The sequence below is a fragment of the Acartia tonsa genome, chromosome 1, assembly GCF_053477335.1.
Source record: "Acartia tonsa isolate MP-2025a chromosome 1, ASM5347733v1, whole genome shotgun sequence".
In the NCBI taxonomy this organism is placed as follows: domain Eukaryota; kingdom Metazoa; phylum Arthropoda; class Copepoda; order Calanoida; family Acartiidae; genus Acartia; species Acartia tonsa.
This window is the reverse complement of record NC_137260.1, coordinates 36495270-36510644: the sequence shown is the minus strand read 5'-3', so window position 1 is coordinate 36510644 and position 15375 is coordinate 36495270. Positions and strand designations below refer to the sequence as shown.

The following is a 15375-nucleotide window of genomic DNA, read 5'->3' as shown; positions in this document are numbered from 1 at the left end:
TTTATCGCCCACTGTCTTTTCCCTCAAGGTACTGGGGAAATAACATTTTGTGTTGCGAAATTTATTGTTAGTAAGGATCATTTCCTTAGATCATGAACACGATACCATTACTAATCTTTGATTGACATATCCCTGAGACGATTAACATTATTGTTTTATTTCAGGATGAGTTTACGGTACGCCTATGTGGCGTATGTGTTATGCCTGACCTACGTGGGTAGCTATTCATCCAGCTCTCCTCTGGAGTTTGGTCCAGCACCTAATGTCACAAAAGTACAGGTAATGATTGAATTGCCCTATTTTTCATGTCGTAGGAATGCCAAGTCAAGCTGTATACTTTGGCACAGGATATAATTTTACCAAAAATAAATGTAAAAATTATATTGTTCTTAAATAATTTCTAGAGTTCAGCCTTGCATCTAATGTGATTATAAAACTACCCTGTTTTCTTTAAGCCTTATAATGGCTTGCAGTAAGAACTAGACATTTTATACATTTAAACTTTTACTTTACATTTCCCTAGACAACTTTGCTTATTTAAATCATTTTTGCTCTTTGTTTTTTATTTTATTTTTTTAGGTTGATTCTCCGGCATTTCTTCATTGTCCTGTTCTTGGATTTACTGATGAAAACCAGGTATATATCCTAAAAAGACCATCAACCGTAGAGTATTTTAGCAATGAGTCTTTTGGGACAGGATAGAAATGAAAGTCCTTACAGACACACAATCAAAATAAATAACAGAAATGCTACTTTCCTAGGCGTTAATGGCTCCGCCCGTATCCTCTGAGGGCTTTGCATAGTTTCTAAATTTTACAAAAATTAAACAGACAGACGGATAGACACAAGTCTAATTTGAATTATAGATATTCTTTAAACAATAGTTACAAACAAAATTATATCCTTAGAATCTATCATATTTTTAATTAAAATTCAAACGAAAATATACTAGATAAAAATATCATAAAGTAAATGTTGTATTTAAACTTATATTGAAACAAGGTTATTCCAATTTACATAAAAAATATCTGTCATTCTCCAACAATTAAGGTTAAACCTGAGATGGTTATTGGTAAAAATTTGCATTTTCTGAATATTTTAAATTGTCTTTGAACTGGAGAAAAAAGAAAGAAAATAAAATGTACAAATTTTTTTTTCTTCACACAGTACGTTGAATTCAGGAGCGTGCACAGAACTTTTAAATGAGGAGATGTTTATATAAGTAAGGTTTATGGATGTCCATGGCGTCCCCAAAACAATCCCCCCATAGCCACCAATTAATTACCCTTTTTTAGTGGCGAAGCTACTCTATAATTCAAAATGTCCGTCCGTCTGTCCGTTTGTCTGTCAGTCACGAAGTGGGGGAAACGTGATTTTCTCGGCTCCTATAAAAGATAGAAGGCTGAATTTTTTTAGAAATTAAATATGTTAATATTCTTCAATTTTTCACCAACTTTTATGAAGATTTGTCAATTAATTGGGGTGCTAGATCGATTCCTACATTTTTAAGTTTTCATGATTTTCTCAACTCCTATTCAAAATAGATGACTGAAATTTTTAGGGATTAAATATCCTAATATTCTTCATACTTATATCAAGTTTTACCTATTGGTTGGGGTGCTAGTTCGACTCCTAAATTTTTAAGTTTTCATGATTTTCTCTACTTACTATTCGAGATAGACAGCTTATATTTGCAGGGATATATGTTAACAGTTTTCATATCCCCACAAAGTTTCATTAATATTTGCTTATTGGTTGAGGTGCTAGATCGATTCCTAGATTTTCACGTTATAAATCTTACAAGGTTTTGTGATTTTTTAGTTAGTTAAATGTTTAGTTTTTATATGAAAGTGCTCTATAGTTCACTTTTTCCGGATATTTATCCATATTTTTTTAGCTTTGCTACATATATATATTTTTTTTCTTTCTTTAAACCCTATAAAAATCCCCCCCCCCCCCTTCCTTTCACGTTACTGCTTATGGATTATACGGCACAGACAATATAATATCTTATGACAAATGGTTAAAATACATTATTCCATTTCTTAAGAAAGCTTTTAAGTTCATGATTTCTCGCTTCATGCGAGATGATTATCAAACTGTATATATAACTATCCGTCTATCTGACAATCTTTCTATCTATCTATCAAATAATCTATCTAACTTTACTTATATCTCATTATCTTTCCATTTAACTATCCATCTAAATTTATATCTAGCTAACTATTTAAATATCTATCTAACAAACTATCAAACCACTATCTAACTGAATATCTAATTATCTACCCGACTATCCATCTAACAATATATCTCTGCTAGATATCGTGGGTAAGGCGGCGAGACTGGCATATTCTAAGCAATGGAGAAGCTACATTTTCAAGTGATGATAGGTGGGTCTTATTTCAGATTAGATTTTTGATGCGTAACATTTCTATTATAAGAATCCTACCTCCCTCACTGAAATACTAAGAAATGTTGAATACCGCTGTTAGAGTACATGCTACTTGAGTGTCCTTAACAAGAATAAAAACACCTACAGCAAACCCTTGATCTAAAGGCGTCCAATTTTTTTGAGGTGGGTAAAATGAGAGGTTTCAAAGGTTTGTTAGGGGTAATATAACATATTTCTAAAATTTCTGACGGGGGTAAAAGAAGGGGTCTGGTTGCTTATGTATATTAGGCAAAGTTGCAATTTGGGCATTTCCCGTTGCTACATGACTAAAAAGACCAAATTAACAATAAGATTTGATTATTTTATGAACAGGCAAACTTTATATTGTTTAATATGAATGATGGTGCAATCACTTGTATAAAGTTGTATTACATAGAGAACGCATAATAACATGTATATAACATAACATAACATATGCAATGCATAGAACAAGATCAGAAATAAAGGCAATAGTCAGTTTGTGTATCTGTCTACTTTAGTTTTTAAGTCTATATATCCTGGGTAAATTTTATATTTATCTGGGAGATTTTAGTCAACCTACCGAAAGAATTTTGTCTTTAACCCCTCCCCCCTCTCACACACACAAAAAAAGAAAGTCTTTTTCTTTTTATATAAAATATCAAATGGTTGAATGAACCCCTTATCATTATCTATGGCCAAGCCAGAAGGATTTAAATATAACCAAAAAACCAAGCATATTACCTATCCATTTAAATTTGAAGAACAGTATAGAATATATAAGTTTGTATAGTACACAAATTTACATATCAATTGGGTTGCTCTAAATATTCCTTCAAGGATTCAGGGACAGGGTAATGAAATAAATGAAAGAAAATCCGCTCCTTCCCAACCATTGAAAATATGTGCTCATTATCAAAGATTGGACTATATTAAAAGACACCACTACTTTAATTTTAGCTTTCAGACATTAAGTCTAGCTGAGATGTTTTTAAATTAAAATGCTAGGATGTAAAAAACTTTTTTTGTATTTATATGTTTTTTTTAATTTTATCATAATTGAGCATTCTTTTTTTATCGTATTACAAGGTACAAAATGTATAAAAAGATCAAGATAATATAAGGTATCTAGCCAAACAGAGATTCAATGTGAATTCCAATATTTTGTGTAATACATGGCCTAGATTTGACCGTCGTTTGCATTCAAAAATTGTCCTGTTTATAAATTGATACACACATAATTTAAGTTGGGTACTTCAGTGACAAGTGGCGTGCACAGCGATTAACCAGCCACCATTAGGGCGTGATAAAAGGTTAAAGACGGCCTTCTAATTTTCAATTTTAAGAGGGTTGTTGACACCCCTCTACATCCCCTCTACCGCACGCCAATGCATCAGAAACTCAAACCCAAATTAATAGTTAGTTCAGAAAAAAAACTCAACATTTTTAAGCATACCTACTTAACCCTCAAAGTATGTTTGTTGTCTAAATTCCGATTCCATTTATAGGATATCAGTGAATTACCAGAAGGATGAAAATGATTGGGTGCTCCAGATTAAATATGTTCAGCAACGTGATTCTGGCCTCTATGAGTGTCAGGTAGGATGTTATTTTAGGATAGGTTAAGTAGAGTTCAGTAAAGTTAGAATGGAGTACAAATTCTTGTTTGATGTGGGGCAGTATGTCATTTTTAGGATTAGTAGAGGAAGAAGAGAAATAAGTGTAAGATTCTTTTTAGGTTAGGTAAAGTAGTGTAACCATAGAATTCTGGTTACTTGTTAGATAGGACGTTATTTAGGTTAGGATAAGTAAGATTCAGAATATTAATTATTGGATTTTTTCTTCTATTTTTTTTATTAGTATTTGCTTCACTAGGGAACAGTTTAAATATATGTTAAAAGCCATTTACAAACAGACATTAAAAATATTTAAAAATGGTCAATGCCAAAAGTGGATGGACAAACAATTTATCGAAAAGTTAAACTCAGAATAGTAACACAGACATATGTGGGTACACCCCTTACTCTTATTTTATATTTACAAATGTGTAGGTAACAACCGAGGAAGGGCATACAATACAACGAAAAGTTCAACTAGATGTAGTCACGCCAGAAGCTATTATACTTGGAAAAGAAGAATATCATATACAGCAGGTTAGCTTACTATTAGTCCATAGAGTACTTTAGGGGTTAAACTTAATTTTAGTATTTAACTTAATAATATGTACGAATATACATCATCTAAGCTGTACATAAGACTTTAAAAGATGAAATAGGCGAAAATCACCATAGATCCTATTGGAAGGTCATCAAATAAATGGAAAATTCAATTGGTACAGTAGTTGAATTGCAGTCTTAAGCTATAGAAAAATATACCTTACTACTTTAAATGTTTTTAATAAACAATTGACGAGCTAGGTTTTCAACCAACCTTTTGATTTAAAAAATTATACAAAAGATAAAAAAGACCCTATCTGTGGCAGAAAAAGAAGGCCAAACCAAATTATTTTTCATTAAAATATATGAAAGACTACATTTTACCTAAAAAATACTATACTATTTTTAAAAAGATGAAATGAAGATTATCAAGTACCCTTAGACGAATCTAGTACAGCTTTTTTCAATAAAAACTAATACTATGTAAATTTTCTATGTTATTTCTTGTGTGTATAAAAAAAACTGTGTTGTTTTGAGGTCAGCAAAAGTAATGAATTTAACTTAACATGAAAATCCTGGGCTGACCCCGTTGCATAAATCTTAAAGAAAGATAGAAAACATATATGGATAGATAGAAGGAGAAGGAGAGAGAGAGAAAGAAAGAGAGAGAGAGTAACGGGAAATTTTGTAGCAAGGGGTGCGGCAAATTGAAATATATTCTTATGTTTTCTGGTTTTTGCTCTTCGCGAACATGAAATTCCCATCCGCCCTTGCAAATGTAGGCTTACAAATACAGGGTGGCACCTGAGTTTTGAAACAAAATTTTATCGAAACCATCCTATGAAGCAGTACACTGTGGGCTAGAATTGAATCAAGACAAAAGTAAGTGCCGAGCCCTGGGACCTATGTTTGGTGAAAATAGACATAAAACCATGATGATTCCAGGTAAAACCAAAATATTTCAGCGGGGGCTTTTTGAGAAAATTAGATTTGAAAATTTCAAGTTCAATTTTCACCCGCCAGGAGTTGCCGCATAATCATGACAAGAAAAGCAAATATTATTTATTTTAAATTTTGAACAACTTTGCTTTTATGAAGTCCTTCTTAAAACCTCTCTATGTATGATTTATTTTAGGCTGAATTTTCGTGACCTTTGCAAAGCAAGTGATAAAAATGGCCATTTATTAACTCCCTTCAGGAGTGGTTTTATGAAGAACTTTATAAAAGCAAAGTTGTTCAAAATTTAAAATAAATAATATTTGCTTTTCTTGTCATGATTATGCGGCAACTCCTAGCGGGTGAAAATTGAACTTGAAATTTTCAAATCTAATTTTTTCAAAAAGCCCCCGCTGAAATATTTTGGTTTTACCTGGAATCATCATGGTTTTATGTCTATTTTCACCATACATAGGTCCCCTGGCTCGGCACTTACTTTTGTCTTGATTCAATTCTAGCCCACAGTGAGTAAGCTTTGTTTGTCTGTAGCCAAGGATCTCGCAAAACGCTGAACCTATATGGTTTTCCTTTATATTGAATCTTCCTGTAGTTCAAGGGAATGTTTTTAACTATTTTGGGGGAGGGTATATTTACCCTTTTACTTTTTTCTTTTTAAAATTCATTTTCCTATTCGTGGAACATTGCCGAGAAGAATTTAAAAACGCGAAGGAACTCAATTCTTTAAAAAGAGTTGATTATTAATCTGTGTTTGCCTTTTACAACGAAGCGATTCTACTATTGGTCGTAATCGATTTTATTTATGAAATTTTGTTAGCCACCCATATTAATATATCTGCATATATATTATATATGTACTGTTGGATAAATCCGTTGAAAATATAATCTATCAAACTTTAAAAGCAAAGGAAGCCAAATTTTTCTTTTAAGAGGAGGTTACTGTATTATATATATTGTATAGCTTACATAAGCAAACTAGATTAGAATTAATGGTAGGGTTATACTTAAACCATAAATTATTATAAAATAGATTTTTGAATATTTTGTTTAAAATATGTATTGTATAATTTTGAAATATATATGTTTTAAAAAATCATTTCTAACCCCCCCCCCCCTAGCCGTAAGGACAGACATAAAAAGTGAATGTTAGAGTATATTCATATAAAAAATTTGGAAATTATTTACCCCTTTCTTTGGTGGGAGGGATGGTAAGCTGTGTATAACAAATAATTGACAAAAAATCACACTAGTTTTTTAATATGGTATTATTTGTTATCCTTGACCTTGGTAGAGTAACCTTTATATTATGTATGTATGTCTTTTTCATTTTATAAAAATATTCGGATCAAGTCTGAAATGCGGTTGGAGAAAATTTACCTATTTAACCGTCATTAACAATACAAATTTGGATTATCATCTACCAGCTATCAGAGTAATTAAATGCACAAATAATATTAATTATTTACTTCCGTGAGTTTGCTCTAGCCGACTTTATCAACTTATAGAACGTCCACACGTTTATGTTGAAAATAACTTGATACGCATATTTCTTGTTTATCCCAATATCTCTTTTTTTGTTAATTAAGGAACTGTATTGATTAATAAATTATGCATATTGTATACTACCAAACTACAACATGGTTGGAGAGACACGTTTATTCAATAACAGAATAATAGTAAAACTATAAATAACATTTCTCGTAATCATTCGAAACCGATTAATATTCGGTGGATTAGAACAGGTTCACAGCCCTACTGAAAAATTATGTCTAGCATCGTATTATATCTAGTTTTCTATGAATATAAAAATGTACAATCTTACTATTAAAACCTGCCGTGTTAGCCCGTGCCTTCGGCATATCGGGTCTAACAAAACTGGTTTTAATCTTATAATTGTACATTTATATATCAGCGGAAAGCTGTTTATAATACGATACGAGAAATAACAATTAGAGCATTGACAAGAAAAATTCAAGGAAAATTTTTTCCCTAGTATTTTTTATGTTTACTAATCAATCACCATATGAAATAGTGTTTGCAATCAAGTATAAAAATTTGAAACTTGATTAATTTTTAGACTAACTAAATTCTAAATATCTTAACATGCAATAAACATTACAATAGATATAGATATCTAAAGTATATCATGTGTTAATAATGATAATAGTTTTTGTCAAGCTGTTTGAAAGACTGTTTATCTAACGATTTTAATCGAATTGCATGATCATAACCTTTAACTATTACGATAAGTGACAAGTTAAAAGGGGTTTAATATAAAGAAGATGAAAAGGGGTTAGGTAATCTAAAAGAAGCCACCATTGCAAGACTCATTTTTTTATTACGTACTTTAGCCTGAGAAGAAGATGTGTATCTGTGGTTGTGTATATCCCTGTATGGTATGAAAGCCCCGTAATTGTATTATCAATAGCGCACAATAATTTTCTTCACTCTCTAGCTAACAGAGTTTTGTAAAGTTAGACGGATTAGAAGCCTGTCATCTGTAATATCTATGTCTGTCCATGTATATATTTTCATTAAAGAAGGATTAATAACTTGAATATAAAGAAGTTCTTTAATTTTAAGGAGAATTTAAAACATTAAAATCAATTGAGCTTTTTGAAGCTTATTGTGAGTTTTATTTATACAATTCCGTGGCATCGTGTTTATTTTTTTTTATCTAAAGACCTTTTTTGAGGCCCTATAACTTATAATCTAAAAACATAATTTTATTCTTTTGATGTTAAAAATTGTGGATTTTTATCCTGCGTCTTTGATTGATTTCTAAGCAAATATAGCTCTGTTGTTAATGTAGAATCTCTATCTTTTTCTTCAATACCTACTTCTTGGGTTTCTTTTATATACAAAAGAAAATATTTTTATCCATGTTTGAGAAAGTGTATGTGCTATACAATTTCTATCTTGGAAGAAAGAAGATATAAATTGTTGATAGATAGGCAAAGCAGTAAAAAAAGAACTGTACAGAAAAGAATAAACTTGTACTAAATAAGAATTAAAATTATGTCTCATCCAGTTGGGTATATTTAAGATTGAAATCAGAATAATAAAATGTGCTTTTTAGTACTTATAGAGAACCTTAGTCTGATGTTAGGACAGATGTTATTTTATTAGTTTGTTTTCTAATTTGCTAAAACTGTGGCATGCTCTGATATTATTAAAATACAATGAAGCTGTTTTCCACTAAACTAGATTTATAGTCTGTAAATAATGATAAAACCATTGGGTTCGATTCACAATATAAAAGCTTTTACCTTGTTGAGTTGTTGTCTATTCTGGTAAAATATTCTCATTAATAACACTTTGATTGAGTTATCTTTGTCTTGAAATCAAAACTACATTCACTAACAACTGACAAAGCCATGACTTTCTAACAGCACAATAATTTTAAGGCTCGGGCTGCCGCTCCGCGGTTTTTTTCTATTGCAAAGTTCAATAAAGATTTATATACTTGATTTGGCTCTACAAGATAAATCAATCCAGAAAAATATTGTAGAGAGAAAAGGTTAGATTGATTCAAAATTCCTTGAAATGGCTAGAATTATGTCATTTGAGGATACAAATATGACTATAGAATTATTGAACACTTAAAGGAATAGAGAAAAAAGTTAGCAAAAAAGACCATATTATTTTATGCACTCTAGTAAGATAGTACACATAAAGAAATTAAGAAAAGTATTTATGTCTAAATAGATTTTCCTCTCGCACGCAAATTGTTTTAAATTTTTGTTTCATAACATATTATACAATGCTTTTAGATTTTAACAATAAGGTTATTTTACATTAGATGAAAACAATTACAATATACTACAATGATTTTTTATTGGTAAATTGTAAAATTTTAATTTAATTCAATATAAAAAGAAATATGCCATCCTTTCGTAAGATCAATTTGTCCAAACTTAATGTTTCTTTTAAATTTGTGTAATAGATTTAAAATTATTTTCAATATCAAATCTAAAAGTTAAAAGATAAATTTCCAATCGTCAAGTTGAAAGTCATCATGTTATTGGAGGATTGGGATAAAATCATCCTTTCAAAATTTAATCTTATTTTTATACTGGATAATAGGTTTTCAGATGCAAATAGCATCATAATATCTTTAGTAAAATTCAGAAGATTTTTTTCATTTTTAGGTAAAGAAATGCATCATCAACATAAATCGGAACAGCGACGTGGAGCTGCTTTTCTGCGGCTTTGCTTCGATTTCCACTAAGATAAAATTTAAATATAATTTTTTTTCTTTTGTGTTGGTCCATCTCCGGCTCTATGTAGCTGGTATGAAAAAGTAGCTGGTAGAGTAAAATATGCCTAGTTTATTGCATTTTATTTTAGGGTTCGTTGATATCTCTGATCTGTATACTTGAGAACGCACTTGTGGACCCAGAATATGTGTTCTGGTACCAGGTATAAACTTTTAATTTGATACTAGAGCTTGCAACTCACTCCAGTGATAACTTATGGGAAAATTGATCGAAAATTAGTTTTCGGCCTCTTTTTGAAAGCTTAAAACTGAGCTTGTTCTTATTGAGCCCTTCCAGTACTCTTGCGAGATTTTAACGGACACACCTTATTATTCACAAAATTACTTGCTATTTTTTGTATCTTTTAACTGAGTTGGATTATATGTTACGTAAAAAATATATAATTATTTTTTTAAAATTCAATAGCATAAACTTGATATTTAGTTCAGATTATTGTATAGATTTTTTATTAAGCATTAAGTTAAAGCTTCCCACAGTGTTTGCATTGATTTACCATTGTTATCCGAAATTTTATATTTTAGAATGATCGTATGATAAACTTTGATATAAACCGAGGAGTGACAGTTCAAACCACTCATGGCAGAAAGACCAGCTCTAAACTCAATATTCAGAGGTGAATATAAATTTGAACCTGGATTATCTTTTTATAAAAGTAATAGGATCTGTTTCTGTGTGACTTACTGGACTTTCTTTTTTACAAGGGTCTTAAAAGGGTGTCAAAACTTTTTTTCTTAAAAATACAATTAAAAGTTGGAGGTTGATTTCTCCCTCCTCCACCCACCACAGGAGCCCCTAAAAGCTCACACCCCACTGTCCATAAAACTACAACCACCCGGGGCTTACACCCCTCGATTTTAGTTTAAGGAGATTGTCAAAACCCTGTGCACACCACTGAAGTCATCACTATTTTTGAGACTAAAATGTTTGACCATTGACGAAATCTTCTAGGATATACTAAGTTTCTTTTTTCGATTAAAATTATTGGTTGAAAAGTTTGGTTGTTGCTGGTTAGAACTAATAAATCAAGATTTACGTTACAATTCAAAAGTGTTAAGCCAACGAATGGGTAATACAATCATCATATTACATCCTTAAAGTATAAACCTTGAAGTTATAAACATTCGTGTATTTAGTTTTACTTAACATAAAGTATATGATTAATGTCACTTTGACTAAAGTAAAGCATTTGATGTTTTTACTTTAAGTTATTATTAAATAGTTCTTATATTAACTTTTTAAAAATATAATACTTTTTAAAAACTGCTTTTATGTAAGGTTATGTATTTTATTGCTTACAAAAATTGTTCTATTATAGATTATAATAATTGGAATTAATACTTTAAGGTATTTGGTTACCTACATAACAAAATATTTTTTATTAAGAGAACAAGTGCAAAGCGTTCTTTTAATTCATGTTGCTCTTTTTTTTATGTACAATAATCATATTAATACTCAAAATGTTTAAATTTTAAATTCTTGGAAAGATTTGTCAAAATATTGCATTGACCTATCTGAGCATCCCTGACGTCTAGTCAACAGACAAGGTCACAAACATGAATTTATAACTTTACACAAAAATTGTAACTTTTATTACTTTTACTTGTTTTCAAAAAAAATCCCCTAAAAGTTTTTTTCTTTGGGTAAGTTTTCATGAATAATACACTGTTTACTATAATTATTTGCTACGCATTTTTTTTTAGGAACGAAGCTATACTTTTACATAATCTGTCAATCTGAAACTGATACATGTATTTGGAGTTAGTTGTAAATATTTTTTTTTTTTTAGTGCTAAACTAGAACACAGTGGTAACTATACCTGTAGACCACCAAGTGGATTGGCCGCTTCTATTCAAGTTTTTGTCCTTGGTAAGATTTCTAATTTTTATAAGCAGAGCTACTCTATGGTTAAGGCATGTCAGTCTATATATTTAATCTAAAACTTTGAAACAATGTATTCATGAAAATAATTGTGTCTATAAAGTGTAGGAGAGATAAGAATAGCGGAAGATTGTCATAAGGACAGATTTGGAGAGAAAGTGTAGGAGAGAAAGAGAGACAGAGAAAGATAGAGAGATATAGAAAATGAAAAAATATCTTTAAAAAAAAACAGAAATGAAATAAAAGAAACAATAGTAAAAAGAAATGAACAGAAATATTATGTTTGATATCTTAGACAGTTTCAATTTCCTAACTCATGAATATTCTCTATTCTTAACTAAACAGTTGGGACCAACAAACCGTGTGTTACTGTGCGGATAATAGAATGTTTATTTCATATTTTTATGTTATGAATATTCAACATTCTTAATTGATAAGTTGGGCGAACAAGCCATATCTTTGTGTCTAGAGAAAAAATATTTTTTTCTGATAAAGGATTGGTTTGCTGCGGTCTACTGATTAAAATATTAAATATGAATTTGTTTACATTTAAATTAAGTCTAAAGTAGTAAATTCCATACTAAATGTTAGTCTTTAAAACTTGCCAAATACCAAAGTATTAATTGTTTTGACTGTCTGTTGGTTTGATTCGACCACAGTCCTGCAAATCTCAAGAAGTATTTATCCTATTTATTTTTTTAATACATTGTAAAATTCTTGTTGTCCCTAACTGCTAAATATTTTGTATTTCCAACGCAGAAATATTACGATGATGAAACATCTTTTAATTTATTGATATTTCTAAGAATTCAAGTAACTAATAAATCTTATAAATAAATAAGGAGAAAGTTCTATAGCTTGAGTTAAATGAAATTGTGTTGTCTTCCATGACTGAAATAAAAACTTTATGGTAAGTGGAATGTAATAGTGAGGGTCAACTTCGCGTCCCCTCCCCTCAAGGTCTCTTGAGGCATAATTTATAAAATAGATTTTAATTGTAAATATTTACTAGCTATTGCGGCCATCTATCTAGCTATATTAGTAGCCGTATAATTTTTGTGAACTATCTTGAATAATCATTTATTTAGGTGATAAGCCCCAGCCCCTGACTAATTCTGCTTTTTCACACAACAGCTGGTCCTACAACATTTTATTTATTAACATTCTGCCAATATTTACAATTATTTACTGCTGATTTCTTCTCTGTTAGTTATTTTGTATTTGTGCATATTGTATAATGTATCTTGATTCATTCAGAAATATTTCATTTAATCATAATATTATGTAAATAATGTGTGTAAATTAAATTTTTTTCGATATAATGCTAATTTTTTCATGAAAAATGGTCTAGGAGTATTTTACTATACCCATTATACGTCTTACAGGATAACTATAGGAACATTTGTAAATATATGGGTGCGGGGAGGGTTATCAATTGCTAATCGAAATTGAATTGACATTGTTTTTTTTGGAAAAATTTAGCATTATCATTTTTAAGCTCATAATCCAAACCTGATGTTTTGTAAATCAAATATTTTCAAAGAATCTCTGATTGAAGATATTAATTTTTTTACACAAAAGGAATCTAATTAGTTAAAAAGATACTTTTCGGATCATAGATGATATTTTAAAGAAAAAAATTATATAATGATAAAAACAAATTGGTCTTTTAAATAATGGTAAAACTAAAAATACTACTTCAAAACAAAAATTAATATTAAGATTAAAATATTTTACCTTTTTTCTTTAAATTCGTACAATAAGACCCACGAAAAAGTATTTTTTTAGCGTTTTCAGCCCATATTTCTCGCTGAATTATTATTAGATGCATATGTCCTTGTTCTCTATAGATTTCCACATAAAAAGATATAAAAATATTTAATTAATAAATATTTTTATATCCTCTGATGTGGAAATTTATAGAGAACATATACATTTTTTAATAATTTATTGAGAAATATGGGCTACAGACGCTAAAAATTACTTTTTCGAGTCTTACTGTACAACTTCCAAAATTTCGAACTAACATATTGACACTGAAAAATAATTCATCAATGTAAATTTATTTTAAAATGTAACGCAAAAAAGGTTACTAACAATATGCTAATTTTTTGCACCGCCGCGCTGTTACATAATTTAGGCAGAACATATTTTGACCAAACCCACAGAACTTTTTTATTGGTTAAATCAAGGCCACATCTTAATAGGCATAGGGATGTTGCTTCTGAAAAACAATTGCCTGCAACTGATCTACTTGTAAAAAAATGTTATTTTATTTATGGATAAAGGATTGTGAAAGATATATTTTAAAGGTTAAATATTCCACCCAATATTTTTATCTTTGATTCGTGATATGTTTAGTTTTGGAAATTTTAAAAATGATTCTTTAATAACTAACTTTGTGATAATTTTGTTGTAACATTGTTTTAAAATAAAGATTTTAGTCGTCCAATATTTAGACGACTTTTGAATCTGGGAAATATATTTATCATGAAATCATTTATGGTTAAAGGGATTTTATTTTGGACCGACATACGACTGAGCCGCTATTTCAACGTTTTGTAGAGCCAAAAATTATCTGTATGTCTATATATCTTCTTATTATGGTAATTCCTACGTTTATGAATTTGAAAATATTATTTTGGCTGCAAATTTGTGGCTTAGTCTCGGCTTGTTGGCGGTTGGTGAACAATAATATAATTAATGTATTTCATTGTCATTATTACATTTACTTTAACCATTAAGCATGTTCATAATGATATTATTTTGATAACTCTTCATACTTCATTCAAAACAATGAATTATTATCAAACTTATATTAGGACACTCTAAAAATGTTAAAAAGGTGTAAAAACACAGTACAAAGAATATTTTTAAATGGGTTTAGGAAGGAAAATAGGTAAATGGAAAATAATTTAACCCTATCCTTATTTTAAAATTGCGAATCTTTGAATAAAGATCCGAACAAAAAAAAACTAACTTTTTGATTAAAGATTTTAAATGGCATAAATTTTGGCCTTTCTTTGTATTCTGTTTTAAAAAGTCACAAAAATAGATATAGTATTATCAAACTGTTGTGTATCTTTAATTAATTGATTATCTTATATAAAACACATGAATGTAATTTCAAATGTATTTTATAAATAAATATCCTTGTAATAACTTATTTTTTCCTTATCTAAGCTTCTTTATATTTCACATTTATAAGCTCGTCTGTAGTTTTGCAAAATTGTATGTATATATTTTTGTTAAGTTTACAAGTTATAGAGTTGCTTGACTAATAAAAAAATGTAATAATAATAGTAAGTTGGTACAATAAGGTGAATATTTGGCATGGTCTCTATTATTATTATTTGGGAGGCCAATAACTTTTTGACCGGTCATCTATTCTTGACGTGGCACAATAACAGGAATCTTGAGGGATAAACAATGGACGATAAATTTATATACATCCCAAATGATGGAAAACAAAATTACACCTTTATTGAAAAGTTTGGACACTAGTAGTTTGGAACTATTCAAACAAAATCCAATTAAAGTATCTAAATTTTTGAGCCAACGAATAAGAAAACGTGGATATGAAGCTTTGGGTACTAGTCAAATTTACAGTCCAAGTTCTCATCCCTCCCAGCATAATATAGATTTATTTATATTTCTATAACAGAAACTTTTCTACATTTACGATATGTACGTAAGT

The 15375-nt window shown here is 29.6% G+C and overlaps 1 protein-coding gene across 2 annotated transcripts in view; it reads left to right on the top strand.

Moving 5' to 3' along the window:
• Positions 1–14840, top strand: part of LOC145318371 (zwei Ig domain protein zig-8-like) — a 40391-nt gene extending 25551 nt beyond the window's left edge. The window contains exons 2-10 of one of the 2 annotated variants that reach the window (XM_080159670.1): positions 165–279; positions 580–636; positions 2320–2390; positions 3919–4009; positions 4462–4563; positions 9871–9942; positions 10322–10413; positions 11587–11666; positions 12767–14840. In XM_080159670.1, coding sequence (XP_080015796.1) covers positions 166–279; positions 580–636; positions 2320–2390; positions 3919–4009; positions 4462–4563; positions 9871–9942; positions 10322–10413; positions 11587–11666; positions 12767–12873 — 786 coding nt within the window. In that variant the 5' untranslated portion in view covers position 165 and the 3' untranslated portion in view covers positions 12874–14840. The remainder of the gene's footprint in view (positions 1–164; positions 280–579; positions 637–2319; positions 2391–3918; positions 4010–4461; positions 4564–9870; positions 9943–10321; positions 10414–11586; positions 11667–12766) is intronic. The other variant, XM_080159676.1, reaches the window with a different exon arrangement.
• The last annotated feature ends 535 nt before the right edge of the window (positions 14841–15375 follow it).